The 22,815-nt window shown below is 44.4% G+C and overlaps 1 protein-coding gene and 1 pseudogene across 1 annotated transcript; one reads left to right on the top strand and one right to left on the bottom strand.

The window, feature by feature from the left end:
* Positions 1-441: 441 nt before the first annotated feature.
* On the top strand, positions 442-589 carry LOC129151367 (U1 spliceosomal RNA; annotated as a pseudogene).
* Positions 590-11,840: 11,251 nt separating this feature from the next.
* On the bottom strand, positions 11,841-17,100 carry LOC129151117 (zinc finger BED domain-containing protein 5-like). Its single transcript, XM_054724978.1, is given in 6 exon segments — positions 11,841-12,380; positions 12,383-12,429; positions 12,432-13,048; positions 13,292-13,852; positions 14,081-14,147; positions 17,037-17,100. Coding segments are annotated over 6 exon segments (1,896 nt in total).
* Positions 17,101-22,815: the final 5,715 nt, after the last annotated feature.

Here is a 22,815-nt window from a genome sequence, read left to right as displayed (position 1 = left end):
GGAATGTGGAGTGATGGGAGGACCTTACACTGTTTGGTAGTATAAATTAGCACAACTACTTTGGAAAGCAGTTAATATCAACTACTAAAATTTGAAGTTGTGCATCCTCACGGCTAACAATTCCTCCCTCAAATAGTATCCTAGCAAAAAAATTTTTACCAGAATATATGTATACAAATATAACACTTTTAACAGCAGACAAAACAGGAAACAACCTAAATCTATCAACAGTAAAATTGGTCAATTTTTGTATAGTCATTTAATGAAACATATAGCAGAAAAATGAATGAACTAGAGCTGTGCTATTAATATCATGATTGATTCTCAGGAACGTGGTGTTGTGGGGTGAAAAGCAAATCACAGAAGATAACATACAACATGATTCTACTTATGCAAATCGCAAAAGCAATATCTATCCTATCTAATAATAGAGTAACATGTATACTTACCTGGCAGGGGAGATACCATGATCATGAAGGTGGTTTTCCCAGGGCGAGGCTTATCCATTGCACTCCGGATGTGCTGACCCCTGCGATTTCCCCAAATGTGGGAAACTCGACTGCATAATTTGTGGTAGTGGGGGACTGCGTTAAAAAAAAATAATAATTAAAAAAAAATAGAGTAACATGTAAATTACCATCACTCCGCTACACCCACGATTGGGCGGCAGGAGGCTGGGGGGCGGGACTCGGGGTGGCCTATCTGGCCATTGAGAGGCATGGATCCGCTGCCACTGAGGGGGGCTACGCTGCTGTTGGTAGGCCAGATCGAGGCCAGATCCGCGCCTCTCAACGGCCAGATCGAGGCCAGATCCGCGGCCGCTGAGGGGGCCTGCACGGACACCCAGCTGCACTTCTCAACGGCAGGGTAGCCAGGTGTCCGCGGCAGCCCCCCTCAGCGGCCGTTGAGAGGTGCAGGGGGCGGGAGTTGCGCCCCCTGCACCTCTCAACAGCAGGGTAGCCTCCCTCAGTGGCCACGGACCATCAAAAGCGTGGCAGCTGGGTGCCTGTCTGCTCTGGCACCAGGCCTTTCAGAAGCCTCCGCCACGCCAGAGGCTTCTGAAAGGCCTGGTGCACCAGCAGACAGGCACCCAGCTCCCCGCGATCAAAAGCAAAAGCATGGCAGCTGGATGCCTTTCCGCTCAAGCACCAGGCCTTTCAGAAGCCTCCGCCCTCTGGAGGCTTCTGAAAGGCCTGGTGCACCAGCAATCGAAAGCGAAAGCATGGCAGCTGGATGCCTGTCCGCTCAGACACTAGGCCTTTCAGAAGCCTCCGCCGCGCTGGAGGCTTCTGAAAGGCCTGGTGCACCAGCGGACAGGCACCCAGCTCCCCGTGATCAAAAGCAAAAGCGTGTAGGGGACCCTACATGTGCATGATTCAATCATGCACTGGGCCTCTAGTATATATATAAAAACCTAAGCGACCAGCTGACCGTTTGACCATCTGACCGGTAGCTATGATGCGCACTGACCACCAGGGGGCAGATGCTCAACGCAGGAGCTGCGAATCTGCAGTGACCTGGCAGCTGTGGTTCTTGGGTGATGCACTCAGAACCAGAGAGGAGGGAGCTCGATTCCAGGGTGATTCACTTGAGAACCACCCTCTCATAATCTGGGACCCCTCAGGGTATGTTGGAGAACCAGTTTTGGCCCAATCCCCACAGGCCAGGCCGAGGGATCCAATTGGTGCATGAATTCGTGCATTGGGCCTCTAGTTAAATAATAATTGTCTAGGGAGATAAACACATGGTTAAACTACAAATAAAAGCAAGTACATTGTAAACACAAAATTCTGAGGGAAGGAAAGAGAAGGGAAGAAATGGGGAAAGAGCATATAGGGATTTCACAGATATTAGTAATATTTTATTTTCGTAAATCAGGTGGTAGATACATGAGGGTTTGTTATATCATTTTACATAGATTTTATAACTACTTAATAAAACAAAAGATCAAAAGAACACTATTCTAATAATAAAGATTAAAAACATACCATCTCTACTCTCTAATAATATTTTTGTGTCCACCAAAAATACTGAGAAATATAAAGTTTCTTCAGTTTACAGAAGATAATTCTTTTATGCTGGCTTATGCATGAGGCAAACATTTAACATTTTCTCCTATTAAGTAGAAATTATGGTTTGACTGTCTTTAAGATAAAACAAATGAATAATGTTATCATTCCATTTTATGCAAAAGTGTGCAAAAAAAAATCCAGATTTTTCATGATGTCCAAGGAGTTTTAGAAGTCTATTTTGCAAAATATTTTCTCTTTTAGCTCCCAAATTTTAGGGGAAGAATTCTTTAGAAGCTGCCTGCAGAAACCAAAAACATGACTTAGGATGAAAACCAGAAAGCTACCCAGAAAAAGCAAATAGAAACTTGTGTAATGCTGCAAATACTGGGACATAAATTGGGACACCAGGTGACTGAATTTTTTCATCCAGGACACCACTGAAGTAAAAAGGTTTTACTTCAAAATCTTTTCAAAATTTGAAAGAATAGCTGAGGCAAAATGTGAAAGCATAGATGAGGCAAAAAAACAAACTTGCCTTTAGAAACGCAAATGTTTTTACTGAGGTTTTATAGATTCTGATACTTGAATCTAGAAAAAATAGAACATTTTTAGAGAAAGTAAGAGCTAACTTTACCTAGCACTTGGAAGCTAGGTGGTGTTCTAAGTCCTTTCCATGTATGAACTCATTCTACCCTCACAATAACCAATGAAATGATAAAATCTTCATCTGGACATAATCAATTGGAGGGACTGTAGATGAAGCTCTTGCACCCTATGTCCTGGAAAATCCCGAAGTCTTCCCGAACTCTATGTCTACAACAGAACTCTATAGTGTGGCAGCCCCTGAGCAACAGATGAATGGATTACTATGACACATGTTTCTGTGAAAGAGAGGGCTAAGGGGCTGCTTGGCTATAGGAACCAAAACAGCCCCATTCGCCTGCCTCCTTAGGCTTTTATTGTAACAACAGCTTGAACTAAAATTAACTGTTAGATACTATCAGCAGGGTAAGCATTCTTGAGAAGACACATGCGTCTGTAGTGTCCTTTAAGCAAGGACATTTTGAAGTCTAAATATAAAGATTCCAATGAAACACACACATGCGTCTGTAGTGTCCTTTAAGCAAGGACATTTTGAAGTCTAAATATAAAGATTCCAATGAAACACCTGGAGGCTCAGACTTGCTTGGAAAAGTCAAAGCAGGGGCTGCTGCCTTTGGTAAGTCCCCCTAGGAATCTTTCAGAGATTCCTCCTTACAGAACTTCCACTCAAGTCCTGTGCTTCTCCACAACTTCCTCTTCTCCTGGATAAAGTACCTCCTTTATCTGGGCATGACGCTCCACAAAGCTCACCAGGGCTGCAGGCTCTGCACTGGATTGCAATCTTTTCTAGTTCCTGAATAACTTCTTTATGGTAATGTAGTACCTAATCAATTCAGTCTTATGGTCAACAAAAGTAAGTGCTCTTATTATAAACTAGAGGCCCGGTGCACGAAATTCATACACTCAGGGGGTTCCCTCAGCCTGGCCTGCACCCTCTAACAATCCGGGAGCTCTCGGGGCATGTCCAACTGCTGGCTTAGGTAGAGAGGGCCTAAGCTGTCAGTTGGACATCCTTAGTGCTGCCGCGGAGGCGAGAGAGGCTCCAGCCATTTATGCTGTGCTCTCCAGCCGTAAACCCAGCTCAGAGTTTCTGGCTGAGTGGTGCTCTCCCTGTGGGAGTGCACTGACCACCAGGGGGCAGCTCCTGCATTGAGCGTCTGCTCCCTGGTGATCAGTGCACGTCATAGCGACTGGTCGTTCAGCCATTTGGTCGATTTTCATATTAGCCTTTTATTATATAGGATACTAGAGGCCCGGTGCACAAAATTCATGTGCGGGTACGGTCCCTAGGCCTGGCCTGCGATCAGGGCCATCTTCCCCTATTTCCCGCAGCTGGCCCCACCCCCCACTGCCACCCACCCCTGGTTTCCTGTTCACCATTGGGTGATTGGAGCCTGTAGGCTGGGGGGAGAAACCAAGAGGCCAGCCATTCTGCCCGCTTGCTGGCCCCACCGCGGGTTGCCCTCTGTGTGTGGGGCAACTGGTGGGGCAGGGGCCTTGGCCTGGTGCTGCCCGTGTCCCCCAATACCTATCCCCAGTTCCCCATTCGCCATTGGGCGATCGGAGCCTGTCAGCCAAGGAAAGGGACCAAGAGGTGGTCAGTGCGCCTCATAGTGACTGGTCGAGTAGTCGTTCTGGTTGTTCTGTCGTTAGGGTCAATTTGCATATTACCCTTTTATTATATACTAGTGTTCCCGTTGCAGGAAAAATCCTGCAATAGGGTTTCCTGCTGCACTCTACCCCGCCCTGCCTGCTCTCCTCCCTTGTCCCCTGCCCCGCCTTCTCCACCATCCCCCCTGCTTTTCTCCCTTCTCTGCCAGCCCCGCTGCTTTTCTCCCTTCTCCGCCAGCCAGCCCGCCTGCTCTTCTTCCTTCTCCCTTGGCCCCGCCTCTGCTCCTCCCTTCTCCGCCAGCCCCCCTGCTTTTCCCTTCTCCCCCGGCCCCGCCTCCGCTCCTCCCTTCTCCTCCCCCCGGCTTGCTTGCTTCTCCGAAGCTTTGCTCCCTTCTGCAGCTCTTGGCTTCTTTCTACGATGTCTTGATATGCAAATTAGCTGCCATCTTTGTTGGGGTAATTTGCATATTCGTCCTGATTGGTTGGTGGACGTGGCTTGGCTGGTGGGCATGGATTTGGCGTAGCGAAGGTGTGGTCAATTTGCATATTTGTCTATTATTAGGTAGGATTATTATATAGGATGTGCTTTACAAATGAGTAAACAACCACAGACAGGTTAAGTAATTTGCCCAAGGTCTTTCTACTAATAAAGGTAGAGCCAGGTTTCTAAGCCAAGCAGGCTAGCTTTTTCTACGGTGTGGGGTAAAAGATAACAAGATTTTGATTTAGAAAAACTCTCACCGGGAAAGATGAATAATTGAAGAAGCAGCCTGTAAAGACTATTGTGAGTGCCACCTGAGCTGAGTTGAGAGGCAGGGAACGTTGATGAGGCTGGGGTAATGACAAGTCCCACTTTGCCTGGGGCAATTCTTGTTTATTTCTGTTTTTCCAGTATGATTATCAGTAGCTCCTCCTTTCTCAAACTTCCAGGTTGGGATGATAAATTATACGGTCACCCTCTTACAGAGCTGTTCATCTTGAATTTAAGCAATGGTCCTAGAGACTCTTAGCATAGAATTTCCCAGTCTTTCAAATACAGCTAAAATGCAGATCCTTAGCCAAATCTGATAAGCATGCATCATTAACAAAAATTGGCTAATCTGTTTCTGAAGAACATAGCCAGAGGTAATAGGAGGAACCCCGCTGAAAGTGGGTGGGATCACTACCTGGAGTCCTGTGCCCTTAAGTACTGCAACTTTTCCAATTTTGTAAGCCAACTTCAATCATCGTTTGAGGCCCAAGTGTCCTCAGGGCAATCGTCGAAGAGCTGGAGACCAAGTGGAATTAAAAGGAGAGAAAATAGTGGATGGTCTCTGCCAGAGAGGTAGAAACTAAAGCCGGAGATGAATGGAGCTTTCAGTCCCCATTGGAGAAGAGAGTTTAGAATTTCAGGTCTGGAATGGCAAAGGTACAAACTCTGAAGTCCTGAAACAATTATTTTTTGTAGTATTTATTGTCTCTAATACTTCTCCAGAGTAATCCACAACGTGAAACTTAAAACCAAAGAAACGGGTGCTGAATCGAGTGTCTGGACTCCAGCCATTTTTGTGAAGAGCTGTAACCCTGTAGAGTGGGTGTTGGTGCTTTAAGGAATGCAGGTGAAGAACAGCATTCCTGGGGCCAGCAGATCAGAGAGTTGACCTACGTCAATCAAGGAGCTCCAGTACGTAGGAGTAAAAGCTTCAGGCAAGTATCTCAGCTTAACGTTGCTAGTCATGTTATTTAAAAGTAGTGGATTCTCAACTTTTGTTTCCTCAGCTTTACAAAAAGATGAGCAGTGACCTGAACAACTGTTGTTTTACGCTAAATCTCATTATTTCATTGGCAAGACAAAAAGAATGGGATGAAGGCAAAACTAATGCTATGATTTGATCATGCTGCGTAGGTCTTTCGGTGTTGATCTGGTTATAAGATTATCTGAAGAACATGAAAATATTTTGAACATTTTGCAGTGACACTTGAATAAGTTTTGATTTTTACAAAAACTAAACATGCATTGCTCACACTGGATAAGATAAAGAGCCTCTTTTCCATCACTTTGTGGACATTATCAAATAAGCCAACCCATTCCAAGCATATTCTAGAGATTGCTTGAGGGAGGTTGCTTAAAACAAGGATGTAAAACAATAATGTTTATTTATTTTCATGGCTAGGAATTCATTCTCAGTGTTTAACCATACTAGAAATGCTAGGATATACACTGAGTGGCCAGATTATTATGATCTCTGAATGCATAATAATCTGGCCACTCAGTGTATATCTGCCGGAAGCCAATTCCAGCATGTCATAATTACAAGAGTTTCATCAAAAGGTTGATGAAACTTGGGTGCTCAACAAGGGCTGAGTCACATATGTAATTACCTGTTGGAGTGGCTAAAGGGCACTTCCCCCAAACCTGAATAGGATGATAGTTTACTGCCAGACAGCTCAGGGCTTCTTAACCTACATGTTATTGCCTCCTGTTGGCCAAACACCTGAACAGCTGTAGGCTATTCCCCAATCTGACAATGCTTCTGTAAACCCTACCCTTTGAAGTGTATTATCTCCACCTTGCCTTAGGACAAATTGTGTTAATAAAAAGCAGGGGTCCTGAGACAAGGAGAACGAAGGACTAAGAACTTTAGCTCCTTTAGTTGAAGCTCCTCTGACCCACAATGCCTTTCAAAATTATCTTTCATCTCCGGACTCTTATTTAATCTACACACAGCCTTTCTCCAGATTGCTGAACCCTTTGTAATGCTGGAACAACAACCCGGCATATATCCTATATAATAAAAGGCTAATATGCAAATTGTCCCCTCGATCAGGAGTTCGACCAGCAGGCAGGCCGTCCAACCGCCCATGTCCCCTCCCCCTGGCCAGGCTGGCTGGACCCCACCCATGCACGAATTCATGCACCAGGCTTCTCTAATATATATATTCTGAGTGGCTAGATTATTATGCGTTCAGAGATCATAATAATCTGGCCACTCAGTGTATATTTTGCCTTTTCAACTCGTTTCAAGTTTGATGTTGGCAAAAGGATATGCCGGTGGTTCTCCCCTCCCAAGAAAATTTTGTTCTGCAGGAGACATTCGGCAATGTGGGGAGACAGTTTTGGTTGTCACACTGAGGGGATGGTACTAATGAGTAGAGGTCAGGGATACTGCTAAATATCCTATAATACTCAAGAAAGCTCCCACAACAAAGAATTATTTGGCCCAAAATGTCAATAGTGCTGAAGTTGAGAAACCTTATGATAGACAAACATATCAATGCAGCACAATAGAGAGTCCAGAAATAAATTCAGAGTCAAGTGATTTTCAGAAAGATGCTGATTCAATTCAGTGGGGAAAGTAAAGTCTTTTTAATAAATGGTGATAACAAGATACTTGTATGGGAAAAATGAAACAACTTCAATCATTCTTCATACATAACAACTAATTCAAGATGGCCATATATATAAATTTCAAACTAAAATTTTAAGGCTTCTAGAGAGAACACAACATGAGATTACCTCCTCTACCCGGATATAGGCAGGTTAGCTTGAGAGGACATAAAGTACACTAAACATAAAAGAAGAAATTGATAAATTGGATTAATCAAAATAAAAAATTTATGCTCCACAAAAGACTGTTAATAAAATTGAAAGGTAAACTATAGGCTGGGAGAAAATATTTATAATATATAATCTGAGAAAATTATTCATAACCAGATGTATAAAGAGCTCCTACAAATCATTAAGAAAAATACAGTTCAGTTTAAAAATGGGCAAAAGAATCTCGGAGGGAAAGAAAGAGAGGGTGGGTGGGTGTTAAGTAATCAACCAAAGACCGTGTATGTATATATGCATAACCCATGGTGAAGGCACTAGGGTGGTGAAGGCCTGGGGTGGGGAGCAGGGGTGGGCTGGAGGGGGTCAATAGGGAAAAAAGGGGGACATATGTAATACTTTCAACAATAAAGATTTTAAAATAAAATAAAAATAAAAATGGGAAAACGACTTTAACTGATAGTTTACAAAGTAAGATACATATATAAATGGCCAATATAGCATTAGCCATCAGGGAATTACAAATTAAAACTATAATGTAGTACTACTACACACCAATTAGAGTGACTAAAATTTTAAAGACTTTTAAAAAATGTTTTAAAAATTGATTTGAGAGGGAGTAGGGAAGTGGGGGGAGGGGGAGAGAGAAACATCGATTGGTTGCCTCCCACACATGCTCCTGACCAGGGATCGAAGCCACCGCTTTTTGGTATATGGGACGATGCTCCAACCAACTGAGTCACCTGCCCAGTGTTAGAAAGGAGGTGGAGCAACCCAAACTCACATACATTGCTAGCAGGAGTATAAAATGGTAAAACTACTTTGGAAAACTTTTAGTTTCTTAAAAGTTAAACATTCACATCTTGTATCCAGCAATCCATTCCTGGGTTTTTACCCAGGAGAAATGAAAGTGTGGATCCACGAGAAGACCTGCTCCAAAATGTCCATAGTATCTTCCTTTATAACAGTCCCAAATTTTAATGACTCAAATATCTGTCGATAGGAGAGTAGATAAACAAATTGTATAATATCCACATGATAAAATGTCATTCAGCAATGAAAATCAAAGGATTGTTGATATACATAACAACATGTGTGAATTTCAAAAACATTGAGAGGAAGAACCCTGACACGAAGGGTACCTACTGTATATGATTCTAATTGTAGGAAATTCTAAAATAGGCAAAGAATATAAAGGAACTTTTTGGAAATGTACCATATCTTGATAGGGATGTTGGTTAGAAGAATTTATACATTTTTCAAAACTCATAAGACTGCACATTTAAGACTGTGCACTTTAAATTATTACCTCCTTTGAACAGTAACACAACAAAGCACAAAAAGGAAGAAAAGAAAAGTAAGTAAAATAATTAAAAAGTGAGTTGGTCAAACTTAGGGTGAAAACTACAATAAAAGCCTTTAAAACACTGTTTTCAAAAGTCACATGATCATATCAATAGATGCAGAAAAGGCATTTGACAAAATTCAACATTCATTCATCATAAAAACTGTCAATATCCTAGGAATAGAGGGGAACTCCTTCAACTTGATAAAAACATATCTACAAAGCCTACAGTAACATTATACTTAATAGTGAGGAACTCTAAGCTTTGCCACTAAGATCAGGTAGAAGGCAAGGATGTTCCCTCACACCATTCTTTTTCAACATACTGGAAGTTCTAGCTAATACATTAAGACAAGAAAAGGAAATAAAAAGGTGTATAGATTGAGAAGGTAGAAAGAAAACTGTCTTTATTCACAGATGACATGATCATCTATGTAGAAAATTCAAAAGAATTGGCAAAACAAACAAGCAAATAAGAAACACTTCTGGAACTAATCTATGTTTATAGCAAGGGTGTAGGGCACAAGGTTAATATAAAAAAAAAAGTCAATCACTTTCCTGTATATCAGAATGAACAAGAGAAATTTGAAATTATAAACATAAATCACTTACATCCCCCTGCCTCAATGAAATACTTTGCTAAAAATCTAACAAAATGTGTATAAGATCTATGTGAAAAAAACTAGAAAACTGTAATGAATAAAATCAAAGAACAAAATAAATGGAGGGAAAATAAATGGAAAGAAACTAGTACAAAATAATATTGACTGTAAACTGTAATTTAAAAAATAAAAATTTAAAATAAAATAAATGAATGAATGAATAAATAAATAAATGGAGAGCTACCCCATGTTTGTGGATAAGAAACTCAATATTGTCAAGATGTCAGTTCTTCTCAACTTAATCTATAGATTTAATGGAACTCCAACCAAAATCTCAGCAAGTTATCTTGTGGATATCCATAAACTGATTTTAAAGTTTATATGGAGAATCAAAAGACCCAGAATAGCCAACAATATTGAAGGAGAAGAACAAAGTAGGAAGACTGATACTACTCAACATTAGACATTAGAAAGCTACAGGAATCAACACAATATGGCACTGGAAAAAGAATAGACAAATAGAACAATGGAACAGAATGGAAAGTGCAGAATTAGACCCACATAAATATAGTCAACTGATCTTTGGCAAACGAGCAAAGGTAATACAGTGGAGCAAAGACAGACCTTTCAGTAAATGGTACTAGAACTACTGGAGATCTACATGCAAAAAACATTAATCCTAACACATGCCTTACACCTTTCATAAAAATTAACTCAAAATGTAATACAGACCTACATGTAAAACACAACTCTATAAAACTCTAAATAACCTTGAGTATGTGGATGATTTTTTAGAAACAACACCTAAGTTACAATCCATGAAAGAAATAATTGATAAGCTAGATGTCATTAAAAGTAAAACTTCTGCTTCCTGAAAGACAATGTCAAGAGGATGAGAAGAGAAGTCATAGACTTGAAGAAAATATTTACAAAAGGTATGTCTGACAAAAGATTGTTATCCAAAATATAAAAAGAATTCTTAAAACTTAACAATAAGAAAGCAAACACCCTGATTAAAAAATGAGCCAAAGACCTCAACAAATCCCTCACCAAACAAGATAAACAGATGGTGAATAAGCACATGAAAAAAGGCTGCACATCATTTGTCTTCAGGGAAGTGCAACTTAGAACAAGGAGATGCCAGCACACACCTGCTAGGATGGCCAAAATCGGGACACTGGCCACACTAACTGCTGCTGAGGCTGTGAAGCAACAGGAATTCTTGTGAATTGGTGGGAATGAAAAAGGGTGCAGCAACTTTAGAACACAGTTTGGCAGTTTCTTACAAAACTAAACATGCTCTCACCATGTAATCCCCAAATTATGCTCCTTGTTATTTACCCAAAGCGGTTGGAAACTTCCATCCACACTAAAACCTGTGCACAGATGTTTACAGCAGCTTTATTCATAAGTGCCAAGCTTGGAAGTAACTGAGATGTTCCTCAGTAGGTGAATGGGTAAATAAACGATGGTACATCCAAACTATTGAATATCATTCAGCACTAAAAAGAAATGAGCTATTAAGTCAGGAAAAGACATGAAGAAATCTTAAATTAATATTAATAAGTGAAAAAAAGTCAATCTGAAATGTCTGTTTCTAACTATATGACATTTTGGAAAAGTTAAAACTATGGAGACAGTAAACAGATCAGTGATTGCTGGAGGTTAAAGGGACGGATAGATAGAGCACAGAGGGTGTTTTGGGTAGTGAAAATACTATATATGATCCCATAATGATAGAGACGTGTCATGATACAGTTTTCTAAACCCATAGAACAGTGGTTCTCAACCTTCCTAATGCCGTGACCCTTTAATACAGTTCCTCATGTTGTGGTGACCCCCAACCATAAAATTATTTTCATTGCTACTTCATAACTAATTTTGCTACTGTTATGAATCGTAATGTAAATATCTGATATGCAGGATGTATTTTCATTGTTACAAATTGAACATAATTAAAGCATAGTGATTAATCACAAAAACAGTATGTAATTATATATTGTAAAATATTTATTTCTAATTACAAATAAATGAAATTTTGTCTTGAAGCATGGTGTAGCATGGGTAACAGTCTTAATATAACAACAGTAAACTACATTGCTACATTTTGCGACAGTATGCGTAAAAAGCCAACATCAGTGTGAAGGTTGAGATTGCCTCTTTCTCACCAGATCAGAAATTCTCGGGACAGTCTTTGCAAGAGCACAACGAAGATCATCTTCCACAACAAGTCTACTTCTGTATTTAGACTTGATAACGAACAAGCTGGAAAACCCTGTTTCACAAAGATATGTTGTTGGAAATGGAAGAAGAAGGCGCAACACAGTCTCAGACAGAACAGGATATGACTGCAAACACTTGATCCAGAATTCTGTAACTGGCATTGTAGAGAAATCAGTTCTCGCTGCATCGCTGTTAATAAGGTCAATGAACTCCTCTTGTGCTGTCTCAGGAACATCTTCATCTTTGACTGTGAATGGGCTTCTGGCAAGTGCAAATGGGGTGTCAGGTAGATTTGGAAAGTACGATGAAATTTCGACTGCAAGCATGTGCAAGTGTTCTTTCACAGAAATTATCATCATAATCCTTTTGTCTGGTTCAATGTCATATTCCTCAAAGAAAGCAGATAAGGTAGGCAACATGTAAATTTTATTTTCATCCATTTTTTTTTTTTTTTTTGCCAAAGCTGAAGTTTCATTTGCAATGATTAGATCTTTTCAGACAATCGAGGCATGTTGCATTTGGTCCTTGCAGTGATAAATTTAACTCATTCAAGATGGCAAAGATGTCAACCAAGTAAGCTATTTTCTGCAGTTCACTTTTTTCGCTGAAAAATGCTTCAAACTGCGGTCTTGCTTTCTGATTAAAAAACGTTTTGAGTTCATCACGAAGCTCAAAAACACGTTTTAAAACTTTTCCTCTCGACAACCATCTCCCTTCAGTGTGAAATAGCAGAGCATTGTTCAGCACATCCAACTCGTTGCACAGTTGCGAAAACAGTCGACTGTTTAAAGTGCTCGCCTTTACAAAGTTGACAGAACTTATGACGCTTTTCATTACTTCTTGTAACTCTTGTGGCAGCGTCTTCATTGCTAATATTTGCCGATGAATCATACAGTGAGTTCTGATGACTTTTGGTGACTCATTCAGTACCAAACGTTGAAATCGAGATCGACATCCTAGCATAGCTGGAGCACCATCTGTGCAAACACCACAAACCTTTTCCCAAGAGATCTTATGCTCTTTTATAAATGAACCAACTGTGTCAAATACATCATGTGCAGTAGTTGTCGTTTCAAGAGGTTTGCAAAAAAGAAACTCATCTTTAAAGTCACCATCATTGCCCTGGCCGGTTTGGCTCAGTGGATAGAGCGTCGGCCTGCAGACTCAAGGGTCCCAGGTTCGATTCCGGTCAAGGGCATGTACCTTGGTTGCAGGCACATCCCCAGTAGGGGGTGTGCAGGAGGCAGCTGATTGATGTTTCTCTCTCATCGATGTTTCTAACTCTCTATCCCTCTCCTTTCCTCTCTGTAAAAAAAATCAATAAAATATATTTTTTAAAAAAAAAATAAAGTCACCATCATTAATATACCTCACGTAAACCAATAACTGTAAACAGTTTGCAACGTCTGTAGATTCATCAAGCTGGATACTAAATATTGGAAGTGGAGCAGGTTTAATTTCCTGGATTACCTGATCAAGAATATCAGCAGACATGTCATCTATTCTTCTGTGGACAGTGTCGTTAGATAAGGAAATTGCACTCAATTTCATAACAAATTCGTCTCCGATCATAACTCGAACAATGTCTTTGGCCACTGGCAACAGTAAATCCTCAGCAATGGTGTGAGGTTTCATAGCTCTGGCGATTCTGAGTGCCACCAAATATGAAGCTTCAACGGCTGCTACGTTTTGTTTGTGGTACTTGCCACCAGTGTCAAGTCTGGCTTTCTTGAGTCCATCAGCTTTGCTTCTAAAATAGTTGATATCCTTGCCGGCAAAGCTCGGATGCTTGCTATCAAAATGGCGTTTTAGTTTGTTCGGCTTCATAGATTTGGCTGATAGAACTTCACAACAAATAACACATTGTGGTTTCTCAATTCCTGCTGTAATTATTGAGGTAAAACCATACTGTAAAAAATCCTCACTATATTTTCTTTTTTTTTAAAAAAAAAAATATTTTATTGCTTTTTTTACAGAGAGGAAGGGAGAGGGATAGAGAGTTAGAAACATCAATGAGAAAGAAACATCTATCAGCCGCCTCCTGCACACCCCCTACTGGGGATGTGCCCGCAACCAAGGTACATGCCCTTGACTGGAATCGAACTCAGGACCCTTCAGTCTGCAGGCTGATGCTCTATCCAGTGAGCCAAACTGATCAGGGCTATATTTTCTTTTCTTAACGTTCTTCTCTACATGATCCATTGTCATGGGATGGTTTGCTAATGAAAATAATATATAACAATAACTTTAATAATACAAAAGATGATACATGGCATCATTCAGTCAATACAGTTCATTAAAGTTTCCTATGATTTACCATTCTCTGTGTTGTTGTTTTTTACATATCTGTTACTGTCACAAGGGGGCAGTATTCACATCAACCACAGCTGAAAATAAAAAGACAGATCAGCATCCAGATTAAGTTCCCATAGTGGTTTTTTTTGCAGTAGTTGATATTTTACAGTACATGATTTTACATTTACCCAGTAATTATAATTCATGAAGTGTCGTTTTACCTCCAATACTGCTGCTTTCAACACAGTAGCTGCTTTTAACAGAGTAGTTGCTTTCACACTGCAGCTGGAGGTGGGGCCAGGTAATTTTTTAAAGTTTTTAAATACTCCAGATGATCCTAACATTCTGTCAGGATTGCAAACTACTTGTTTAGACTTCACATCAGTATAACTTAAGACTTCAGATTTTATGTTTTCACTAGTAGCCCGTTTGCACGAAGATTCGTGCAATAGACCTTCATTCACCTGGCTGCCTGCACCAGTTTTCTGCCGGCACCGGGGACCCAGGCCTTGGCTGTGGCCACCGCCTTCTACCTTCTTTCAGGGTCCCGGCTTGGCCCTGGGCGGTGGCCTTGGGCTCGGCTGCACCCAGCGTCCCTGCTACCCGCTTTCCGGGCCTTGGGCTCCGCCGCACCCCAGCGTCCCTGCAACGGTTTCCTGGTGGGCGTGGTTGATGGGCATGGTTTGTTTGGTGGGCGTGGCTTGGGCGTAGCGAAGGTGCGGTCAATTTGCATATTTGTCTATTATAAGGTAAGATATCTTATTCTTTTTAAAAATAATCCTCACCTGAGGATATGTTTAAAGAGAGGAAGAGAGAGAGAAACATCGATGTGAGAGAGAAACATGAATCGGGTTGCCTCCTATAGGAGCCCGGACCAGGAATTGAACCCGAAGCCCTTTGGTGCTCAGGACCACGACGCTCCAACCAGCCCAGTCACTCGGCCAGGGCCACATCTGATTCTTTAAAAATGTGATCAAGTTGGGAACCACGTGCCTCTGCAAAGTTTTATGGTAAAATCGTCACTGAGTATTTTGAGGAGAGAAGAGCTTCCTTCAGGAGGAAGAGTATTAAGTTGACAATAGCTAGTATGTATATTTCTGTATGATTAGGCTCTGAAAAGGTTGATCGCCAGGTTCCTTAGAAAGTAACTGTCTTTGGAGAGAGAAGCAGCGCCCCTCCTAAATCTCCGCGGTCTGCAGTGGTTTTCCCAGACCGTCCCAGGTCCCCTTCCACGGTCCCTGTGCTCCCTCTGGCGGCTTCTGTGTGCTATTGCTCCCAGAGGCCACACCTAAATTCTTTGCCAGGGCTACTAAGTGTTTTGCTTGCCCAGGAAAAGAGCAGAAAATGCCTGGGAGTTCACTACCTGCACCCCGCCCCCTGACAGGTGTGAGTGAGAGTGCCAGCCAGGCTCCCTTACTAACTCTTAGTGTTGTCAAGTTTCCTGCAGAGCCAGGCTAACACCACCTTTTTTCCTTAGCTGTTTCTTTTGTGAGTCCTGTAACAAACAAACACACAAATCCTTATCAGTTATGCTTCAGAAAAACCCAGTCTAAGTCAACTTTCTGGGATTTTACCCTTTCTATCTAATATTAAAATTCTAGCCCTATCCGGTTTGGTTCCATGGCCGTCGAACTGAAGGGTCGTGGGTTTGATTCTGGTCAAGGGCACGTACCTCAGTTGCAGGCTCAACCCCTGCCCCAGTCAGGGCACATGTGAGAGGCAACCAATCGATGTGTCTCTCTCACATAGGTGTTTCTCTCTCTGTCTCTCTCCCTCCCTTCCACTTTCTAAAAATCAATGGAAAAATATCCTTGGATGAGAATTTTTAAAAAAAATCTATATGGCTTTTTAAAAAAATGTAATTTTATTGATATCAGAGAGGAAGGGAGAGGAGAGAGAGAGATAGAAACATCAATAATGAGAGAATCATTGATTGTCTGCCTCCTTCACACCCCCTACTGGGGATCGAGCCCGCAACCCGGGGATGTGCCCTAACAGGGAATAGAACCATCACTTCTTGGTTTGGATGACACTCAACCACCGAGCCACACCAGCCAGGCTCTATATGGCTTTTAATAATATTGTTTATGACTTTCCAGAGGCAGACAACCAAGGCTTTATTTATTCTGCTGTTAGGAAGAGAGTAGAGAAGTTACCCCTTGAGAAGTTGCTGACTTACTGGGGAACATGGGAGCTCCGAGGGACAAAACGTTTAGAGGCACGAGAGTAAGAAAGTAAGCAGGGAGGAGTCCATTGACAGTTGTGAGCAGAGTAGAAATAAATTGCATAGTTGGTGTGAGCTGGTATTGGGGAACCTGAGGAGGGATATTTAGAGCAAAGAGAAAGAATGGTGGCATGAATAGAGCATGACATTACTTTCAAGTCACCTAAAAGTGCACAGATAATACAGCGATGTCCAACCTCTTTCACCCCCGCCCCCCCCGCACATATGAGCTAATTACTAAAACTCTGCAGCACACCAAAAATAAATTTTTTTGCCGATCTGACAAAAAATTCTATATAATAAAAGCCTAATATGCAAATTGTCCCTTTGGGCAGTCATTCCACCGGGAGACTGGAAGTTTGACGGTTGTGATGATGTGTGCTAACCACAGGGGCGGGGGAAGGTTGGGGGAGGGTGGGGAGGGAGGGAGGAGCGCAGAACATGATGAGCGTTGGCAACGTGATGTGACCTCTTGCTGGCTACCTGGGGGCGGGGGTGACAGGGGCAAAGGTGCAGTGAGAATGCGGGGTGTCTGCCTGAGCTCGCTCTCACTACCCCTGCTACCCTCCCCCGGGACACCAGGGCTCACGTGCCGGGGAAGCTCCTGCGCTCAGGTGCCGGGTGCCCGTGAGGAGCCCGCCCTGCACCCACATGGCCTCTTCCGGGTGAGCCGGGCCTCAGCCGCCAGGACTGCAGGAGCCGGCCAGGCTCCCCGTGGGTTCGTGTGAAAAGCCATGGCCAGCGTGGCTTTCGGGTTCAACGGCTTGTAGAAAGAGCTGACGCACAAATTAAAACGCAAGACAAGAAATATAGATTTGGAATTATAGGGGGAAGCCAGGGAAAGCTTAACTGTAGTAGTCAAATGCCACCGAGTCTCCATTCTCGGCTGCTTTTATTTATTAGAATACACAATTGCCTTTTAGGATTGCAAACAGACATATCAATGGTAATGTTGAGTAAACAGTAAGATTATCAGGTTAGGGGGGAGTTTGCTTTAGGCCATTGAGTCAGCAGTAGGTCATAAAATGCAAATTCACCCTGTGAATATCAAAGGAGCCCAGGTCAGCCTTCTGCCGGACTTCTCACATTTATATTAATTACTGTTGATCTTGGTTTCCAGCAGGTTCGCCCCGGAGCCAGTCTGCAAGGCCAGCCGGGAGCAGGCGCACTGCCCGCCCGGCTTCCGTGCAGTGCTGCTGGGCAGCCCAGAGGCCCACGCTGCACCCTGGCCTGCAGCGTCCGGCCACACTCACCACATCTCTGCGTGGGGACTCGGACGCCGTGACTCTGGCAGAGGGGGGTGCGCAGGGGGTCCAGGGGCCCAGGTGCTGCCCAGGGCCCAGAAGTCAGCTTGGACCTGCCCTTCCATGCCAGATGCTCACGCTTTGATCACCAGCCAGACCTAGGGACCGGTTGTGATGATGTGTGCTGACCACAGGAGCGGGGGAAGGTTGGGGGAGGGTGGGGAGGGAGGGAGGAGCGCAGAACATGATGAGCGTTGGCAACGTGATGTGACCTCTTGCTGGCTACCTGGGGGCGGGGGGTGACAGGGACAAAGGTGCAGTGAGAATGCGGGGTGTCTGCCTGAGCTCGCTCTCACTACCCCTGCTACCCTCCCCCGGGACGCATGTATTTCATGCACTGGGCCTCTAATAGGTATAATATTGATTTCTTCACACTGGACAGCTATTGCTGTGTTGGCTGTTGTCATTTATTTTATTTGAAAATCTAAAGAAAGAGAGGTCAGGTATTTTATGTGGGACACCAGTTGAAAATCACTAGTATAATCCTATATAATAAAAGTCTAATATGCAAATTGTCCCTCAGGCGGTGGTTCCACCGAAAGTTCGACTGCTCGCTATGATGTGCACTGACCACCAGGGGGTGGCGCAGAACATGGTGGACATCGGCGATGTGGCGCTGGCAGCAGGCGGCAGTGCAGGTGCTGCTGGCCCCAATGAGAGCGGGACTGTGGCGGGATGGTGGAGCAGGTGAGTGGGCGGTGCCAGGCCAAGGTGGGTGCGAGCAGAGGCCCAATGGCCCTGCAGATGGCGATCAGTGGCGGCAGGGGGCGGGGCTGCCGCCCAACTCCCAGGCGTTGAGAGAGAAAGGGCAAATAGCAATGTTAAACTATTTCTTCTAATTATTTCCCTTTCAATGTGCATGAATCCGTGCGTCGGGCCACTAGTAAAATATAAAATACGTTGTTTTCTGGGCCTGCAGGCATGACAGCTGCCACAAGGCGGCGCTCTGACTACATTCACTTTGTTTCCACTGAGCTTTCCACTTCCCCACTCTGCTTGCAGTCATTAAGGGCTCTAACTAGAGGTCTGTCACCCTCCAGCCATAGTCAGCCAACCTGTTATTAGTGCCAAGCCTTCCTCCTGGAGCAATGACAGTGTGAATCTCAGCAATGGCAGGAAGGGGACAAATACAGCTGCTGTGCATTTTAGAGTAATTGCTGCAGGCCATTGGGAGACAGCTTTATAACCACAGCACTTATACAGACGTAGACAGTATTTCACTTTTCTATTTATTCCCCTCAACACTTGGTAACGTGAACTTGTTAATCCACTCAACTCATGTTCATTTGGAATTACCTGCTCCCCTCACCCTCCGATTTTCCAAAGTGAGGCTGGCAAGGTGCTATGCTCTCTTCTCACCATCCTGCCTTTTCACATGCTCTTCCTGCTGCCAGAGCTCCCCTCTCCCTCTCCTCACCTCGGGGTCTCTCTTTACCAAGCGCAGCTTCCCCTCACCCACCCCACGTCTGGGCTCCTTTTCTTTTACCCTCATCTTCCCGGGGTCACTCACCTGCTGGCCTTTATCTCATTGTGTTCTAAGCATTTCCTACCTGTCACCTCCGCCCCCAGCTCCTTTGGCTTCCTTATCTTTACATAGCCCAGTGTCTACCACAATGCCCCACACAGTGAGCGCATGAATGAATAAATAAATGAGACAAGCTGGAAAGGGTCAAAGACTGTGCCCCATCTTAAGGCCACAGCAGAGATGGAAATATCCAGAACTGTAGACCTGAACCAGAATATCTTATTGGCTGCTGTGGTTGACAGCATCCAGGCCTCTCCAGAGACAACTCCTAAATGGGCCGAATGGGAAAGCCCTGGGCCCTGCAGTGAGCACCGAGAGGGGCGAGTCCCCGGCGCGGGCACAGCAGGGCCTGCAGGCCTGCGATCTGTGCAGGGGCCTGAGCAGCACAGGTCACCGGGTGAGACCGTCTGCCTCCGGGTGCAGCCTAATCACTCTGCTGAACGGACACAGTGGGAGGCGTGAACAGAAGCAGCGAGCCCACGGTCCCTGTGGCTCTGGCTTTAGGGGGACATCTCACTCCAGGTGGCTATGAGATTGGCACCCTCTGAGAGAATCAGGGAGGCAGGAACTGCTGGTATCTGTGCCCCATGCTTTTCCTTTGCATTGCTTGCTAGCTGGCTGTGCAGCAACCCACACAAGAGCAATCTTGCTCCGATCCCAGGCTGTCACGCTCCACAGCCTTTGGGAGGGGGGTGGTGAAAGGAAGGCATGTTGGATGTGGCCGTGGGAAAGCTAGACCCTTCTGTCGGCGGTCATCTTTCCTGCATAAACCAAAGTTCTTTTCTGCCCATTTAGTTATTCCATCCCTCTCTTCCTTCTATTCTTCTCCAACATTCAGTGGGCACTCACCAGGTACCGAGCTCTGGGCTGCAGATACGAAGATGAGTAAGATACAGTGCTCGATCTTCAAGGAATTCACATGGCAGAGCTGGGAAAATAAACACAGTCACGATGCACTTGAATAAGTGCAATAATGGGGGTACCCACGAGACCTGGTGCTTTCCAGGCGTGACAAGGTGCGCTGCAGATGGTTAGTAAGCAGGGGGTGGAGCGGCCTGATGCATAGTGTTTTCCGATTTCCGTGTGGCACATACTCCCATCATGGCTGATTCCACGCTGTCCCCCTAGTTCACCACCGTGGCTTCTGCCTCGGGAGACCCGCACAGAGGCCCACCTGTGCTGTGCCTGGGCTCGGGCCCTCAGAACTGGGAGCTCATGCTGGGGTTAAGCTACGAGTGTGGAAACTCGTTCTGCAGCCATAGAAAACGAACCAGAGCCTGTGGTACTCTTTTTACAGGTGTGAAAACGAAGGCTTAGCAGCAGAAAGCAATTTGACCAAAGCCATGAGCATCCAACAGTGAGCAGGGAAGGAAAATAAAGTGTGTCTGACTTTAAAGCCTGGAACCCCAGCTCCTGTGTCCTGTGACCTCTCCCGGAACACAGGTCATGTAGACCATGAGGGCCAGAGTCACAGGGACTCTATTTCTGCATTTATTTTTATTTTTTTAGGGACCAGAAAAATGTGCATTATTATTATTAGTGAAATTCTGAGCCAGAAGTAAATCAAATATTGAGTGTGGCTTTGGCCTTGAAGTGCTGCCCCGTGGTTACCGCGGTGTTTATTTCAGAGGACAGTGCTATGGAGGAAAAGAAATTTCACATGGGGCTCTCCTCATTAGCTATTTGAGTTTGGCGAGAGCGTCCATTTCTGCCTTTCTCCTCTGGCCTGACCAGATGTGCTCAGAAAATCTGGTTCCCTCCGAGTATGTACATCTGTCAAAATCTCTGTCACTTTGAGCAGGACTGCCAAGGGAGCAGACAAAGAGAGCTGGCGATTAACTTCAAAGAACTTTGTTGGAGAGGAATATAGATATTTAAAGGCCTATTTTGTGAACTAATTGCATTTGCATATTTATGGGATTTACTGATATAGCAGTAATTAAAAACTATTTAGTAGTCTTAAAGGACACATAACTCAGTTGCTGTTTGCATAATAAACACTTCCTTATTATATTTGCATAATAAACCCTCTTCCCCTGCTTCCTCCAAAAGACACTGGTCCATCTAAGAGGGGCCATATCTTACTTGGAAACGATGGAGAAACCAGTGCATGGGCTCACAGGTGTGAAGGGGGACCGCAGAAAAAAAATACGTACCAGGTACTCTCCTAATGACAGGCCTGTCCTGAACCACGGTCAGAGAAGGGCAGATCCAAACCTCAGATTAAGAAGTCTTTCTTTCTCCCAGGTGACAATTCTGGTTGTTTATTTAAACACTAATCTGCTTGAAGGACCCGCATGGCATTTCCCCCAATCCCAATATTCACCCTTCCTAAGGAGATGTATAAGGGTGTGTGTGTGTGTGTGTGTGTGTGTGTGTGTGTGTGTGTGTGAAATCTTTGACTAATCTATACTAATAAAAGGGTAATATGCTAATTAGACCGGGAGACCTCCCGGGAGACCTTCCAGATGTCCTTCCGGACAAAGCCATGGTGGTGGGACTGAGGCAGAGGCAGTTAGGGGCGATCAGGCCAGGAGGGGAGGGCAGTTGGGGGCGATCAGGCTGGTGGGGGGGCAGTTGGGGGCAAGCAGGCTGGCGGGGGGAGCAGTTGGGGGCGAGCAGGCCAGTGGGGGGGAAGTTGGGGGCAAGCAGGCCGGCGGGGGGGGGGGGGGAGTTGGGAGTGAGAAGGTCGGTGGGGGGGGCAGTTGGGGGCGAGCAGGATGGCTGGGGGACAGTTGAGGGAGAGCAGGCCAGCAGTGGGTGGCAGATGGGGGTGAGCAGGATGGCAGGCAGAGTGGTTAGGGGCAATCAGGCAGGCAGGCAGGTGAGGGGTTCGGAGCCAGCGGTCCCAGATTGCAAAAGGGATGTCTGAGATTGGAGAGGGTGAAGGTCAGGCTGAGGGACACACTCCCCCACTTCCCCCATGCACAAATTTCATGCACTGGGCCACTAGTGGATTATAAGAAACAGTGCGAGTTAAAAATGCCTTATTTAAGGAGTGAGAAACAACAATTTTCATGAAAAAGTATAGGTTGAGCAGAGGAGAGATACCAACTTGAAAGGCACCGAGTAAACCAACCGAAGGCAGACAGGATCGTAAAGCTGGAAGAGGAAGACCTAAGCTGCCTAGTTGTGCAGGGCAGGGTGGCCGAGGAAGGACCAGGAAGCGTCTGTATATCAAGTACTTTGAAGACAAGTCGCTCACACAAAACCTTTCCCTCTTGGCAGAACAATCAGTCAACAAGGAGCTATAATGGGCAGGAGCACCAGACTGTTGTTAAATTAGCTAATGAAGGTCGTAATGTACCTGTATTACACATCATTAGCACAGGCCTTCCCGTAACAGATGGGTGTACGGGAAAGCGAGGAGAAACGGGAGGGTTTGATTTAGAGTCGTGGCTTACTGAAACGCCTGGCAAGAACGTAGTGTCCATCATCGTCTCAATTAAACCTCCGCGCAAAAGGCAAGCTTCTGTGCTTTCCCGTGGTGCTGTTCACATGGACATGCTGCCTGCAGCTTGCCTTCCTCTGGTCCAGAC

The sequence above is a fragment of the Eptesicus fuscus genome, chromosome 13, assembly GCF_027574615.1.
Source record: "Eptesicus fuscus isolate TK198812 chromosome 13, DD_ASM_mEF_20220401, whole genome shotgun sequence".
Taxonomy (NCBI): Eukaryota; Metazoa; Chordata; class Mammalia; order Chiroptera; family Vespertilionidae; genus Eptesicus; species Eptesicus fuscus.
Note: the sequence above shows the minus strand (reverse complement) of the source record. Positions and strands in the feature narration are given on the sequence as shown.